General features: G+C 34.3%; 1 protein-coding gene across 1 annotated transcript in view; it reads right to left on the bottom strand.

Moving 5' to 3' along the window:
- The window catches only part of VWC2L (von Willebrand factor C domain containing 2 like), a 168,439-nt gene that overhangs the window by 148,710 nt on the left and 2,399 nt on the right, over positions 1 to 17,330 (bottom strand). The window contains exon 2 of the mRNA XM_054478495.2: positions 16,381 to 16,850. Within this exon, the coding sequence (XP_054334470.1) occupies positions 16,381 to 16,770 (390 nt within the window). The 5' untranslated portion in view covers positions 16,771 to 16,850. The remainder of the gene's footprint in view (positions 1 to 16,380; positions 16,851 to 17,330) is intronic.

Below are 17,330 nucleotides of genomic sequence, written 5' to 3'. Positions count from 1 at the left end.
TAAATTTTATCACTTTAAGGAACAAATCTCATTACTTTCAAACTGTATGAAAATTTGGAAGACTCTATTTCAAAGTTGCTGATGCCTGTCAGGAATCTCACTGTTCACTTCATTAAAATATATATTAAATTACAAAGTACAAAAGTATTTAGCATCCACTGCCACTCCTGTAGCCAGTAATTTGCATGCAACAGGTGTCACCTAATAATCAACCGATCCAATGGGTTTTAACCAAAATTCACAATCATCTAAAAGATGACCCATAGCATCACTGATTAAAATGCTCCTCAGTGTTCCTGGTCTAATGAGATTGTGATGACTTCTTCAGCGATCTGCCCTATTGATTGGAGCATATTTGGAACACTGAGGTTGTAACTCATCAAATTATGGACATCAAGCTGAAACTTCTTTAAGAATTTTAATACTGAGGAAGCAAATAAAAAAAAACAGATGCACAGAGTTTTTAAAAATAACCATCTCAGTTACTCAGCAAATGTATATCATGGTATTATTATCTGCATTACGAGTTAAGTAGTAGCTGTTCTGGCTTTTTCTGGTGGAGTTCATATTTTGATAATACATTCTGGAGTATATTTTTTCAGTGTGTCTATCAAAAAACATTTCATTTTTGTTGAAAACATAAGCATTTTAGTGAAATGATTGTGGAGTGCACATAGCTTTGCCCATGTAGATATAATAAACGAGGTAGGTAATAAACTACAATTCAGAAATATGACCTCTAATTTTTTAAAAAATATTCAGCATAGTCATTAAATATACATTGTATACAAAGTAGTGTATATAAGGTATATCGAGATGAACTATATATCTCTCCTACTCCAATAAATGCAATCTATAAGAAGAGTTGAAATATTTGTAAAAGCATATTTTGATGTTTTTAAAAAACAAATACCTTTTCTGTAAGAATAACTGGTGGTACTATTATAATAGAAAACCTAGCCACTGGATTTAATCTTTCTATTTTTATTTGCATGCACTCTGAGCTAAAGTAAAATATTAGAAGACTGGAAAACAATTGATGAGGTACCCAATTGTAATTATTAACTATCAAGTAAAAAAAAGTTTACTCATTCTTGAAATTGTCATTGTTGCTACATAACAGTGGCATTTTATCAATGTTCTATTATTTTTTTCCAAAGTTATTTTCTTTCTGGCCAGGCACAGTGGCTCACGCTTGTAATCCCAGCAATTTGGGAGGCTGAGGCAGGTGGAGCACACGAGGTCAGGATTTTGAGACTAGCCTGGCCAACATGGTGAAACCCCACCTATACTAAAAATACAAAAATTAGCCAGGCGTGGTGGCGCGTGCCTGTAGTCCCAGCTACTCGGAAGGCTGAGGCAGTAGAATTGCTTGAACCCAGGAGGTGGAGGTGGCAGTGAGCCAAGATTGCGCCATTGCACTCCAGCCTGGACAACAGAGCAAGACTCCATTTCAAAAGAAAAATAATAATAAAAAATAAAATAAAAATTTTTTCTTAAAATTTTAAAAATATACTTTAGTATATATTTAAGGGCAGGTAACCCTATAATTTTATTCTGCCTATACCAACAAACTGATGGTGTGAAGAACCAATATTTTTCCTCAGCATTTTCAGGGAGTCTCATGACAATAAAATGCAGCTTTTCCCGAAATATGAAGAAAACATATAAATTTAAATTTTAAAAAATGTAGGTAAGGAGAATGTAAGCAACAATTTGCAATCAAAGATGTATTTTTTTTAAAGTAGGTACAATATACTTATCAAGGAAATATCAGGGTATATTTAAGAGAGGAAAAATATAATTTAGCTGCCTTTATGATCATCAAAGGAGGGCCCAAACTTATAGACAAAAACTTGAGGATGTAATATAAAATCAAGGTTTTGATGAAGTATCACACCTATACTTGGAAAATACTTGGGAAAAGCAGCAGTCCTTAGTCCTTCACTGACAAGCTGGATTGACAGTTGGCTTTGGTATAAAAAACATCCTTGACAAAGCAACTGAATACTGTCAGCAGAACCCATGTATTTTCATACTGAAGGTGCTACATTTATCGCCTGTTTATGCAACAGGAAAAAAGTGAGCAACTGTATAACTTCAAAACTTTTCTGTTGACACTGGAAAGGAGAGATTGTTGATATCAGACAAAGAATCAGTCATCTACAATAGCAATAAAGCAAGGTCACATATGGTTGGGGAAGAGTACATCACCGTGAGAATTCTACAGCCTGAAAGAATCATAGGAGATGAATATGACCTGGCCTATTCTGCAGAAAACATTGAAAGGAAGTGATAACAGAAAAGAGAAAAAACCATAACTCAGCCTGCTAAACGTGCGTGGATGACACTGAATTCAAGAACTTTTAGGGTCTAAGGGATAGGAGTTATCACCCTGGAACAACCAAACCCATTTATATTGGAAGTGCCAATCAGATTATTTCTCAGGAACTTCTTTTTTTTTTTTGGCCACAGTCTATGTAAAGATTTTCTAAAAGTTGAAATTTTTTCTTCATTTTCTATTTGCTGATATCATACTTTGACAGGTTATGAAGAAAGAGTAATTAAAATGTAATAATAATAAGTGCTTTATCACTGCTGGTATTGAAATATATTTCTAAAGTCCAAATAGTAATTTCCTACTGAATTTGATAGTTCATTATTTGATGCTTAGTTCATAGCTTACCTCATTCCACAAAAATATATTGAGATGGCTTATGGGCAGTAACATGAAAGCATATTTTAATTTAAAAAATCTTGACTGAGTACTTTCTTGATAAACCTCTCTGCTTTAGTGTATAACTTTGGGACAAGGTATGGCAGAAGCAGTGATAATTTTGTAACCATGTATAAAAATTGTAGTGCTATCACCCAGTGGAACTTGGCTATATGATAATGTGAAATAAGCGCATTTGCAGCTGAAATCCTGGCATGAAATGCTGCTTGCTGTTCTACCTTGGACAGGTTACTTAAACCTCTTGAGCCTGGGTTTTTCACTTGTAAGATGGAGTTAATAATAAAATATTCAGAGTGCTCTAATTTTCTCATTGGATTGTTTTGAGACTAAACTACATAATATGTGAAAGCACATGTAAACGATGTGGCATTGATTACATGACTATGATTGCCATCATAGCTTTCAACTTCATCAGTTTCCTTCGCCACTCTTTGTCCATTTGCAATGGCTGTGTATTCCTCAAGGGAGCATATTAGTTATAACTTATTTGTATTAAATTATGGCATAAAGATATTCATTATGAATTATTTGAAATGTTGAACTTGTAAAACATACAATCAGCCCTTCATATCCGTGGGTTTCATATCCATGGATTCAACCCACTGTGAATCAAAAATACTGTATTGGAAAGGAAATGGATGGTTTTCTGTACTAAACATTTACAGACTATTTTTCTTACCATTATTACTAAACAATACAGTATAATGAACTATTACACAGCATTTACATTGTATCTGAAATTATAAGTAACCTAGAAATAGTTTAAAGTGTATGGGAGAATGTGCATAGGCTGTATGCAAATACTAATCCATTTTATGTAAGAAATTTGTATCTTACAGTTTTACAGAGCATTTGCAGATTTTGGTATTGGAGAGGATTTGGAGCCAATCCTCTGTGTATACCTAGGGACAATTGTACATCTTTCAGAGTTTTGAAAGCAATCTGTGTTACATCTCTAAAACACAACAATGTTTGCACTCAAATTGTGGTTCGATTGAGAATGGCATTGGACAGTATTTTTAGATAGTTAATTAGATTCTTATTTACAGAGATGAAACTTCAATCTTTAATCAGATTCTTGCCAAAAACAGATTTTTAACAGGGTAACTTTAGCTCACAGTTTTTGGAGTCTTGATTTAAGTATCTTTTAGTTTCAATGTGTATGTCCTAGAGTCTCATTAACAAAAGAAAAATTCTCTGATTCTCCTTTTTGTCTCTGATGAAGCTTTCTACATCTCAGCAGTCAAAGGTTTGCAATTTTAGCAGGATTTTATTTTTAATGTTGGGGGAAAATTAAAGTTACACTGAACAATTTTGTTTTTTTCCTCTGTCATATTTAGGAGAGAGCAATAAAGCTAACATGCGTGAAAATAAGTGAAGTATTAGAGAGAGTGCATTTCTAACACTCCAAGGATCATTAACAAGTTTTGCATTTTCTTTTCTAAAAATTTGTATTTCACTGATTTAGAATTTTGTTTTTAATCTCTAAGTTGGCAAAAATAATCCTGGCCAATCCTCACCACATTCGGAATGCAGTTTGTTTTTTAAATGGATAGGAATGTGCCTTAGAAGCATACTTCTTTTGACAGTGGGAGCTTTTTAAAATGAAACCAGTCAAGCCCTATAAAGCAGGAAAAGAATTTTCCTCATGTTAGCAATGTGCCACATTTCTGTGAAAAAGAGGTGACTAAACATGAAATAGACTTATAATTGAACACATTAAACAATATAGGAAATATATACACCCAAAATGAAAACTACACTATCTCTACCACGTTACTTGCATAATGTTCATAGTGAATTAATCAAAGCTGATAAGATATGAGAGAAAACCCCAGAGTTAGAGTTGGAGGACCTTTCTTGATTTGCCAAGCTTGATAATCTCCATTTATATGAAAAGGACAAAGCACAAATTTCTCTGAATCTTGGTTTTCTCATATGTGAAATGGGAGTGAAAATATTTTAGGATTCAGTAATTTAATGAGCAAATGCATGTGCAAGATACTTAATGAAATTGCCAACTATTATTGGTATTTGTTTTAGGCACGAATCTAGTTTTGTTGCTTCTTTGATCTAAGCCCTTTGGTGGCTATCTACTCAGTTCAGACTTTGACCCAAGCTCCTTAGCCTAGCATTCATCCTGTGAACTGGTCCCATGCTCCCGCCTCACTCTTATTTCTCTCTAACTTTCTATACCTTATGCTCTTGTCACTCGGCTTGACACCGTTTCTCTGAATAAGCTTTGCCTTTATGTTTGCAAACTTTCCAATTTTGTCTAAACTGCTTTTAATGCATTGAACCCCCCACTCTTAGCATATCTTCCTTTAGTTCTTCAGACTGAATTACTTTTTTTTTTTTTTTTTTTTGAGACGAAGTCTCGCTCTGTCACCCAGGCTGGTGTGCAATGGCCAGAAGTCGGCTCACTGAAACTTCCACCTCCTGGGTTCAAGCGATTCTCCTGCCTCAGCCTCCCAAGTAGCTGGGACTATGGGTACTCACCATCATGCCAGGCTAATCTTTGTATTTTTAGTAGAGACTGAGTTCCACCATGTTGGCCAGGCTGGTCTTGAACTCCTGACGTCAGGAGATCTGCCCACCTCAGCCTCCCAAAGTGCTGGTTTTACAGGGGTGAGCCACCACGCCCGGTCTGAATTCTTTCTTCATCTGAGTTCCTACAGCAGTCATCACAAGCTACTTGTCATCAGTGGTACCTGGATTATTCTTTTAGATAGACTAGGAGCACCTTGAGGGTCAGATTTCTGTCTTCTATATTTTGGTATAGCCCACAAGATCTACTGCTTCTCTATATGAAAGGGATATTTATTTAACGGGCTCAAACTATGGATTGTGTATGTAAGCTGATTTTACAAACGCAATAATGGACTGAGTACCTAAGTAAGCAGAAATAATGTATACATGTTTTTGCTTAATATAATCCTAAATATATCTATTATATTAAGTTAAAGATAACTTTTTGACTTATCAAAAGAGAACACGTGGGATATAAAAAGATAAAAAATTAATCTTTATCTGTTTTATTTGAGAATTTTCAGTAAATGGAAAATTATTAAGTTATAATACATCAGTGCAAAGAGCAAAGCTGTGCTCTTCTGAGTCAGGAATGCAGAGAAATAGGACCGAACATGCCTGCTGTTAAGTACGTATACATTTAAAATAGGCAAATCTACAGGCTTTTTGAAATTTACTTGTGTGAAAAGAGATCCCTGAGACCACGCACTGATGAAAGAGAACTGATATCCAGCAGTACCCAAATGGCTGTAACCTTCAAGAGTGCAAGTTAGAAGGATTTGGTGACAGCACAGTTTGAGAGAAGTAGAAAGGGAAGAATATCTGACTCCAGATTAGGCAACGATCAGCAAACCTTTTCTATAGAAGGCCAAATAGTAAATATTTTAGATTTTGTGGGTCATACAGTGCCTGGAATATTCTAAAAGCAACCATAGACAATATGTAAGTGAATGAGCATGGCTGTGTTTTAATAAAGCTTTATTAATAAAATGGATTGTGAACTGGATCTGGCTCATGGAACATAGTGTGTTGACCCTTGTCTTGGAGAATCCATTACTCGTAGTTGATATTACCACTATTTTTTTAAAAGTCATTTTTCAACTAAATTGTCTTTTGTAACACAAATAAATTTCCATAAATAATCGCATTAAATAAAATTTTGGGAACTTTAAAAAGAAAAAAATATTAAAAGATAAGCTGAGGAAAAATAGATTTTCATCATTAACTGCTCATAAAAGTCAAAGGAATTAGCCTATCTTGAATCATTAGCAAAATATTTCTTAAACTGTGTTTCATTGAACTTTTGTGAACTTTAAGATGTTAATAAATGTTCTGAGAAAAAAAAGTGTTCTACTGTCACATAAATTTGTGAAATTCTGGATGAAATACAGTTTAGTATTAATAGTAATAGTAGTAAAAATGTCAGGTAGCTTTTATAAATCACGTGGTGCATGCCAAGTACTGTCTACTATTATCTCTCTTTTATAGATGTGTACATGGAGACATAAAGAGGTGAAGTAATGTTTGCCTAGGTCAGTTGGCTGGTAAGTGGTAGGGCCTGCTTTAAAACCCAATTTTCATCACACTTTTGAGCTCTCAGTTGTTGAACTATACATACTAACTCTCAAACAAACCTACCTTCCAATATGCTCAAGTAGTCTCAGTATACTAACGTGTACTGCTCATTTCCAAGAGAGGTTAAAGGATGCATCATTTCTCAAATTTATTTGACCATAAAAAATAACTGAAATCCTTATAACAATCACACAGGATGCCAGTATTCCTTAGAAAACAGTCTAGAAAAGGCTGAATTATAGCAGTGATTCCCAAACCCTACTGAGAATTACAATAATCTGAGAAACTTTAGAATAACATAGATTTAAATGATGTAAATTGGAATTTAAGATGGAAAGGTCAAGGAATCTGAATTTTTGCAACATTCTTTCCTTAGGTGATATTGATCATCAGCCAGTTTAGAGATTTTTGTTGTTGTTGTTGTTCTAATGCCACAGAATTAGAGATTTTTGCATATACCATCTATTTTGCATACTCCATTCCTGCCATCTAGTGAGAGGTGAGAGTTTGCTAAGTGAAAAAAAAATGGGTCCTCATTTTCTAAAACCATCAAAATACATGAGTAAGCACAGCTAATTTTGTTCCTTTGTTACATCCAAGTATAAAGTAGTCTCAGTGAAAATAAATAGGTAATGTTTAATGTAATATATTTTAATTTTATTTTGGCCTATATTGTTTGGTTTAATTACATAATTTTTCTGTTTTAGACAATGGGCCCCATTTTTATTACAGCCTTTGGAAACTTAGGCTAGTTTCACAAATTGTACTCAATCTGTATCAAAGACTGATTTTTGATGTGCCAATATTTTATTGTTCTTGTCTACTTGTAACTCTGTGTTGTCATGGTGATAGGTCCTGATATCACATTTCTATAGACAATTGGCTGAGATAAATCATTGAATCCAACATATTTATTGGAAAAGAAGATGCAAATGAGCTGGTATTTTTCTGTTAAACCTGAAGGTAGTAAAATATAGAAAAAAGATCACAGGAAAGTGACATGTTAATACTGCTTTTGCAAATAATGAGCTGTGCCATTATTTGGCACAATGGAAGTATGTTATCACTAAGTTTCTGTTAGTCTTTCTTGTATCACCTCTAAAATAAGGGAGTTAGATAAAATAATTTCAAAGTTCTGTTTTAGATCTAAAATTCTATGGTCAGCGCTCAAAAGTAGAAAGGACCTAGACTATAAAAAAGAAACCATAATGCCTGCCTTTTTACAAACAGACAAATTTATATAAATGCAGATACTAGAAATAAAATCTCAAACCAAGATGTAACAATGGTAGTGAAAGGTAAATACTAAAACAAAAATTATCTCAAAATCCCAACCCAATAATGTTTAATTTAAAAAAACCTTTTGAGCTTTGGTAATTGTTATAAATTGATATGTAGTATTATAATCTTCAAATCTTCAATACTATTTATTCTTCATAAGACATATATGGTCTCATTATTGTATCAATTCTATAGATAGAATAAATGTATATCGAGTTTTGTTCATGGTTATATGACATAATGGGAAAATTAAGAGTTGTGTTCAGTGCATGTTTATACCCCATAGACAACTTTATACAGCCATAGAATAATGTCATCTGAAAACTTTTTCAGGAGCTGAATGATCTTTCTTGTCACTTTAGTACTTTATTCACTCTTTCCATGATGTCATTAAATCTTTGCAAAGATGGCTTTATTGTGATATGCTCTACAGCAGGCTAGAGGCAAGGAAATCAACAATGGAAGTGTGTTAGACTGAAATTACTGATGCTAATCAGTAGTGATGATAAAACCCAAAGTACAGACTCTAAAATAAGCCAGTTCCCAATTAATAATGCCTATTGTTTGAGAAAGCAAAGACATTGATCACTTCAACTCTCCTCTTAGTTATTTGTTTCAAACGCTTCCCTAAAAGACAACTAAAAAATACACCGATAGGTTTTTCTTGTGCTGTCCTTCATAAAACACACTGCCTGATGTATAAATCAAGATGCAGGATAACAAAACAAAGTGAAAATATGTTCATGGCGATTAAGAAGTAGGAACAAAAGATTTAACCTTAAAACAAGATTTTCGTAAAGTAAGAACACTCTTGCTCCTTCCAGTTTAACACACACCCCCCCCCCCCACACACACACAAACTAATGCATGTATGGAGCAATTAAAATCTAGATTATATAGATTATAAATTAATCTGCAAAATTTGCCAAAGATATGTAGGCCTGTGTTATGAAATGAGATGTAGGAAATAGAAAAAAATTATGCTTGTTAATATCACCCGATTAACCAATTCTGTCTTTTGGTGAGGAAAAACAATTAAAAGTAGGCAATTTTTTTAACATATCCAAACCTTGTACAGTTGGAGTTAAAATCTGGAAGGGAGACTACCAGGTCATTATTTTTTTCAGCTTCATCTTCTCTCAATATGGGTGAGTCAGTAAGGAATGGGCAATCACGTCTGTAAACTACTGATGACTGACCTCAAGTCTGGGGTAGTCACTAACAGTGACAAGCTCCGCAAATCTCAGATGTGGCTGCAAATCAACGCCGATCTCCCAATGTGCACACAGCACAGAAGCCCAGTCACAAATCTCGGTAGTCATGCTTGTCACACAGTTATCACCATTAACAGCGGCATCTTCCAATATGAAGGACAGCAATAAATATTGGTAAGTGAGTATGAAAAACTACTCCTATATATAACTAACAAAAGGGCTAGCTGACCATCAATTCTCTTAAAATGTAAAGTAAGACTGTAGTTCTGACTGTAAATGAGCTATTTCACTCCTTTGGGAATTAATTTGGAAGCCATTTATTCTTATAATTCTACTCTATTTTAGAAAGTACTTAATATGAAAAGGATAACACTCAATTATCAATGCAATTTTTTAAGAAAATAAATTATTTTAAAAGTAGATTTTTTCCTAGCTTTCATGTACTTCGGTGAGTGCAAAAAAATTTAGTGTACTTTTGTGGGTGCAAAAAGTGTGCAATGAACATTATAAATTTTTTAATAAAATTGACTTCTAATCTCTGAAATGAAATTACTCAAAGAGTATAAAAATTACATAAAGTTTCCCCAGTTACTTACGAAGATGGGAATCCCCCATTGAGAATATCCACTTTGAACCCACTCATTCTGCATGCTGAGGCTGAGCCTCAGATAAGCAACAGTAAAGTCTCAATCACTGTTATTTTGTAGCAACTTGAAAGGGGAAGGCATTCCTTTTAACTCACTCAAAGCCATTTTAATGTTAAAAGCCACAACATGCTTTGCAAAACAGAAACTGAATTTTGCAGAGCCAATAATTATGGAATTAATCTTCTCAACCTCTCTACAAAGATCCCCAATTATCTTTGCCGCATAAAATCATGATGCTTTCTAGTTCTTTCTTGGGATAGTATCTTAAAAATGCCCCTGGTGACTCCACTACCCATTTGTTGAGAAATGAAAACCCTCTTTTGTATAAAATTCTTTAAAAACTGCACCTATATTCTCATAATCCACCGATTTCTCTGTTATTAAAATAAATACAGCCTTCATACTTCAAATATATGCTTTTTGTACTCCTTCGCCTTGTGTAAACATCTGACTTAGTTCCTGTGCTTTTCATAGACACTCGTGCAATGGCAGGTGGGTAAGTAGGCAAGGGGCAGTGAATTGTGCTGTGCAAAGTGTTACCTACCTGTTAGTCCCCTCAACTGAGATATCTCTACAGCCTCTGGTTTTCCCTGTTCTTTCATAAATCTGGTCCTCAGCTCCTAGAACATGTGGCCTTCCATTTTCTTCTCCATACTAAAAAAACAACTAGACGTCAAATGACTCTCCCAAACCTGAATTCCAAAATTCTTCCCACTCAAACGTTTTTACAGATTTAATTTTACAGTATTGGACATTAATAATGTGGCACCTATTAATGAGAAGGTTGAAATTTTTATCTCTGTGTGAATATACCCATTAAAGGGCAAATCAATTCTAAATCCAAATTGGCATCAACGTTTTTTATGAGTGTGATGACTTGGCAAAATAATCCCACTGCTTAATTTTCTTATTCTTTTTTTGGAACGGAGTCTCCTTCTGTTGCCCAGGCTGGAGTGCAGTAGCGCAATCTCTGCTCACTGCAGCCTCCACCTCCCAGGTTCAAGCGATTCTCCTGCCTCAGCCTCCCGAGTAGCTGGGACTACAGGTGCCCGCCATCACGCCCAGCTAATTTTTGTATTTTTAGTAGAGGCAGGGTTTCACCATGTTGGCCAGGCGGGTCCCCTTTTATTCTCTTGAGATTTAAATATTAAGTATAAAATTCAGGGCAAAAACTTGGCATCATGAAAACATGTTCATTTTTATAAAAGCAACAACAAACCCATAAGATGTTTGACTTGAAAAAATATTCACACCGCACCTTTCAAATATACAATTCAGAGACCTGGTCCACTGTCTTTGGCCCATAGTGGGAAGAACACAAAGGTCAGTGTCAGCAGGGAAGAGCTGATCTTAGGCAAATCCAAATCCTGAATTAGGGACACTGGGAATTGACTGCAGAAAATCACTTTAAAATAAAACAAGCTATGCCAAAGCTGAAAGGTTTCTTTCAGCTACATGTAGTATAACCTTCAGTGTATGACCTACAACTAAATCAGTACAAGTTCTAAAGTATAAGGAAATAGTCAAAAAGACTAATTCTAGCAGAATCAGAGTTATAAAAATACTGAGCAAAATAAGAAATTATTTCTTCCTTTGAGAAACTCAGCATAAGATAGTTAAGCCTACATTTCCAATAAACTTTTTCTGGTAGAAACTGCTATTATAATATATTATTTATATGCTTTATTTCTCAAAAAGTAGGTTCCAGTGTCATATGGCTGGGGTGTACATAAGAGAAAGATGAGAGAACCTACTATACAGTGACCTTTATCTTAATACAATATTACCAGAACCCTGGAGAATTTAGAGTTTTCAAAAAGAATAGAGAGAAATTCATTTTCAAAGCTTGCATCAGTAGATGAAATAAAAACCCCACAAAAATCCCACAACCTTTGTAAATGACATCAGTTTTTCTATCAGGTGACACATGTGGATCAATTTACATTTGAATTTGGTGATCAGAAAATATTGAAGTGTGACCTATGATTTGCAACTGCATAGGGTGAGACAGTACAGCTAAAACACTGGGTAGTCATTGCGATGCTGGGATGGAGACAGAATCCAAGACAACCTTTGGTTAGGAAGGGGTTGAGAGAGGAAGAAAGTAAAGGCAGGACAAAAATAGGCACTCTTATAATAAGAGAACAATGTGTGCCATTTTAACTGCCCAAAGAGCATTTTTTTTGTCTCAACTTTCAGTGCTTCTTTAATTAAAATGAAGAGATCAACACATAAACGGAAACTAAATCATTCTAAAGAAATTCTAACTTCTTTATCCTATAGGTTTGATTACAATTTGACCTGGTATGCTATTCATCAAAAAAGGTATTAAATGACTGTCATGTAGCTCACACGTGTTGGGAATAGAGGGGAAAAGAAAAAAGAAAACAGTGTCGCTAGCCTCAAAGGGTTCAATGACTAACGGAAGAGACAAGTGGTTTCATATGATATTATTTCATATTATATTTTACATGATTTAATATTATTGCAGTGTGATGTATTACATTATTGCTGTGGGATAGATCACTAGAAGTAGTGAGGAGCTTAGATTCTGCAGCCAAGCTGCCTGGCTTGGAGTCCTACTTTTTCCTCTTTCCAGCTGTATGGTCTTGGACAAGTTACTAATACTCTGCTGCTTCAGTTTTCTTATCTGTAAAACAGTTCTAATAAAAGTATAATTCTCACAGTGTTATTGTAAAATAAAATGTGTTATAATATACATAAAGCTCTTCAGAGTATCAGACAACAGTTACTGTTCTTGTAGTGATGGTGTGTATAGCAGGCCATGGGAACATATGGAAGGAGTGATACAGTGTGGGAGATACGTGGTAGGACAGACAGACAGGGGTTTCCAGTTGAGGTGAGATTTAAATGGAGCCTTGAAGTGGTCCAGTAGGATTTAGACAGGGAGCAATGTTGAAAAAGTGTTCTATACTGTGGAACAGCAGTGCAAACACACAGGGAAGAAAAGCCACTAAGAGTTTGAGGGATTTGGAGAGGCTGATGAGTAGAATCTAGGCTACAGTAGGGAAATTAGATTTTACCCTGAAAACTGTCCTGAATGTCTTTGTGCTTGTGCACCTCATTCTCTTTTTTTCTGCAACAGACTTCCTTCCTCCACTATTAATTTCTCTTTACTTCTATTCAGTTCTGTGCTTGGATATAGGACATTCATTTTTATTTATGTTTAACTAGGTCATCTATGTACAGAACAATCTGCATTTTACTTCCTATTATTCTTCAGATGAATCTAAATATTTTGGCCCAGTATTCAAGGCCCTTCCATCCACTGTCCACCAACACATATCTGAATTTGCCTCTTACTAGGATAGCATTTTAGTCATATCTAGCTTCCAATTATACCCATCTCCCTCCTCTTTGCAGATTGTATTCATTCCAATCTCTGATTTTGCTCCAGCAGTTTCCTCTTTGGAATTTCAATCTTCCCAGATCAATTTCAAGTACTTCTTGAAGAACAGGCAACTCTACAAGATGTATAGGGTTAGCATCCTGAAGACAAATCTCTTGCTTAACCAAGCCTCATACTATTTTGATAAGCTTCTGCCATCACAATCTCTTGGGAGTTATATTGGGATTTCATAATCATATACTTTTACCTGCTTTTTCCCCCTTCTCTCTTCACATCGATCATGTCTTTCTTGTGAGCAGAGATTTTGGTTTCTAGATATCCTACTTTCAATTTAAGTACGTCTATAGTGTCTTATCTACTGAACAGTCTGATAAATGCTTGTTAGATGAATATATTTATGTGAATAATATCTCATAATACAACCTCCCTAATTAACATATCGACATTATTATATGAAAGTTTTATGCATCTTTAATAATTAATGACTTGTTCCTTGCAAGCTGAGTTGGAAGAGAATCAAGATGACAAATTATGGCTAATATTTACTTAGAGTTATATGGTTCATATGGATAAGTAGAGCATTTTAAAAAGGTATGAGAATTCTTCATTTGAAAGTCTTTTAAAGTTGAACTTTCATTATAAAATGTAGGCAAAGCCATAGAGGAATTTAGAATTTAGAGTAAATCCCTGGATATTAGAGTTAAGAAGGAGGGGACAATCATTTATTTAATACCTATTGTGTACCTGTCATCACAAGGTTAGTGACTTCAGAGGAATTATATGTTATTAAGAATTTCCAACCTCTCCTCCTAAGGGAAGTGATTATTACAATGGCTATTTTATAGTCATTACCACTGTGGATCAAAAAATTTAAGAACTCCATTCAAAAATTTATATCCAAGTGATGAATTCGGGATTCAAATCCAGGTCTATCTGACCTTAGTGACAAACTGCTTTGAGAGGTCATATAGTATTGTTAGAATGGCAGCATTTAGAATTAAGGTAAATAACTTGAGAATTTTGGATAGGTAATTTATACTTTTTTGGTCTCAGTTTCTCATTCTGACACATTTGCCCTATATAGTCTCTAAAACTCTTTATGACTCTAAATTCTTGTTAAAAAAAAGTGATATCTATTATTTTAAAAATCACATCAAAAATTTTATGACATAAAAAGCCAGGTGAAAAAGCTGTGCATATTAATGGATCATACATTAGGAAATAAGTAGTAGGGATTAATTAGATTATAGTAGGGTTATAACTAGAAGGGGTACAGAAATCATTAACTTTTTCTTTAAATACCTCTATATTGTTTGACATGGTAACATATTATTACCTTTGTAGTGAAATCTAATAAATAGAGGGAAAACTATAGCATTTTCAATAGTGAGTTAAGTTAATTAGACAATCTTTTTTCTTTATTAAATACAGATTACCAAATTATATAAATCTCAGAAACTTATGTTTTTATTTGTGCTAGTTATGAAATGCTGCTCCTACAATACCTTTTTGTATTCTAGTCTAGATATAGATGCATGTTAGAAAAGGGTGATATGACTGCTAGAATCAAGTGTGTTGAGTACTTCTATTTACTTCTATTAAGATGAAATTAAAAATAGGTAATGTCAAAATATATACAATATTTTAGAGATCATAAAACCATTAATAAATGTACTCTACTCTCAACTATTATTTGGTGTCAACAATGATACTTTTACTAGACTCTCATGCTTTTACTTCTTAATTTTGTGCAATAAAATAATACACAAAAGACAAAAGTCGAGAATAACATGTCTAAGGAAGTTGAATGTCATAATTAAAATTTCCCTTTTGTCCTAAGGAATCTAGTTTCAATGACTGGGTATTCTTGGGTAAATCAGAACTGGCTTGAACTCATAACCTGGTTCATTCCAGGTTAATAATGAACTAAATACAATTAACTATGAATACACAGATTGAACTAATGATGATCAGTTGAGACCTTTTTTCTACATACTGATTTCTGGCACCATTTGACTCTTGTGGTGAGAGAAGTTGGGTCAGTGCTAATAATGGAAATGTCTTCTCTCATACATAAACACCCACACTGAAAACTAGCTATATCTACTTTTACCTCTAAGGTTCTGAGCACCTCGTCACAGAACTTGGTTAGATGAAATGGGAACATTTTATATAAAGCCATCAGTATGACAGACACTCCAGACACAAACTGCCATTACATTTAAGGTGGACATTTTTCATGTATTCATACCTTCAGGGTTCAGATCAGGCTTGTAAGATATCCCAATTAAAACTAGCCATTGAGGAAAAGAAAGTTCAACAAGGGATAAAAATGAACTCTAAGCTACTTTGAAAATATGATGCAAGCATAAAAGAAAAACTAAAAAATACCATGTAGGCTGAAAAAAATTACAGTCTTTTTTACTACTCTTTACATGGATTGTGAGAAAAAATCAGTTCTCTGTGGAATCCTGTAAGCAAAAAATCCAGTGAGCAGAGAACAGAATGGGGATCTTGCTTGACAAAAAGTAGGCCCAATGCATTTTCTTAATATGAGGACCACAGCTAAGAAGTTATCTCTGTAGCTTTTCCACACAATAAACAAATAATTCTAGACTATATTGTTAAATGACTTCAAATACAGGCTAACAAGCAACACACAAAACTGACACAATTAAAAAATTAATTTAGGAGACACATACACTATACACAAAATTGTTCCCATCAGAAAACATATTTTGTAATAACAGAGAAGAAATGTTTAAGGGCAAAAATAAAAGGTGTTAGGTATGCCCCAAATACTTCTGGGAAAAAAAATAAAGGTTATTGTGCAACTTAACAAATATGATCAACAAACCAATTGGCCATTTGTTGACCATGGTGCTACTTATGCTAATTAGAATCAAATTGTGTAATTTAAAGGGAAATTTAAAAGTACATTTTTCCAACTCTGACTTTAATGTAGCAACGTACTAAGCACGTGGTATGAAAAGTTGATATTCAATAAATATGGAGGGTAACGCATACCTTAAATTCCTCCAAGATTTTGTAATTTTTCCCGTGATATTCACAGAAGTTTTTTACTTCTTTGCACTCAGGACAGCATCCATTGTGTTCCACTTTAGTACACTTTGGGTGAATTTTAGGGCATTCTGGTTGGTCGCAAACAGGTCCATCTAGAGCACAGACACATGGACAGTTGGAATGCCCAGGGAAAAATCGTTCTCCCAACTTGTATACAAAGCCGCTGTCATCGACACACCCTTTCCCTCGATAGTCATCAAAGATCAGATTGTCATTACTGGAGATCTGGTCACCTTCATCAGCAGGATAGTCTTCATGACTGATAGCAGCAGAGGTGACCAATCCAGGGATGACCAACAGAAGTATGCAAGCTTCATGAATATGAAGAGCCATCCCCCTCTTCAAAGACTTCTGGATGTGCTCCTAATATTAAATATACTCAGCTCCTTCCATGGGAATACAAGAGGGGTAGGCTGAAAATAAATATTTAAAAAGAATAATTTGACATATATAAAGTGAAGATAGATTCATCTAAGCCCATGGTCTTAAACCGTTTGGGATCAATTTGAAGATACTAAGTCCTCAAATAGACTAAGTTCATGCAACTATCTATGCCTTATTGTGAGGTTTGGAGAGTTGATACTTGGCAATATATGCATTAAAATTTGTCCTTTTGGATTATTTTATATAGGAACCTTCGGCTTGAATTTTCCTTCTGAATTTCAAAGGTCTGGCTTTATCTAAATTGCAAAGAAATGGTTTTACTGAGCCCCAAAAGGTGATCACAAGGAGTAACTTACAAATAGCTCAAGAATATTTGAACTCACATTTTCTATTATTCTTTAAAATGGACTAGTCAGTGATGGAAAATGTGTTATAATTATCTGTGTCAACTCAAGAGATTAGTGAGAAAAAAATCTAATTCTAAAGGAAAGGGAATAAACTAACAGTTG

Source organism: Pongo pygmaeus, chromosome 11, assembly GCF_028885625.2.
Source record: "Pongo pygmaeus isolate AG05252 chromosome 11, NHGRI_mPonPyg2-v2.0_pri, whole genome shotgun sequence".
Taxonomy (NCBI): domain Eukaryota; kingdom Metazoa; phylum Chordata; class Mammalia; order Primates; family Hominidae; genus Pongo; species Pongo pygmaeus.
This window is presented reverse-complemented; position numbering and strand designations above follow the sequence as displayed.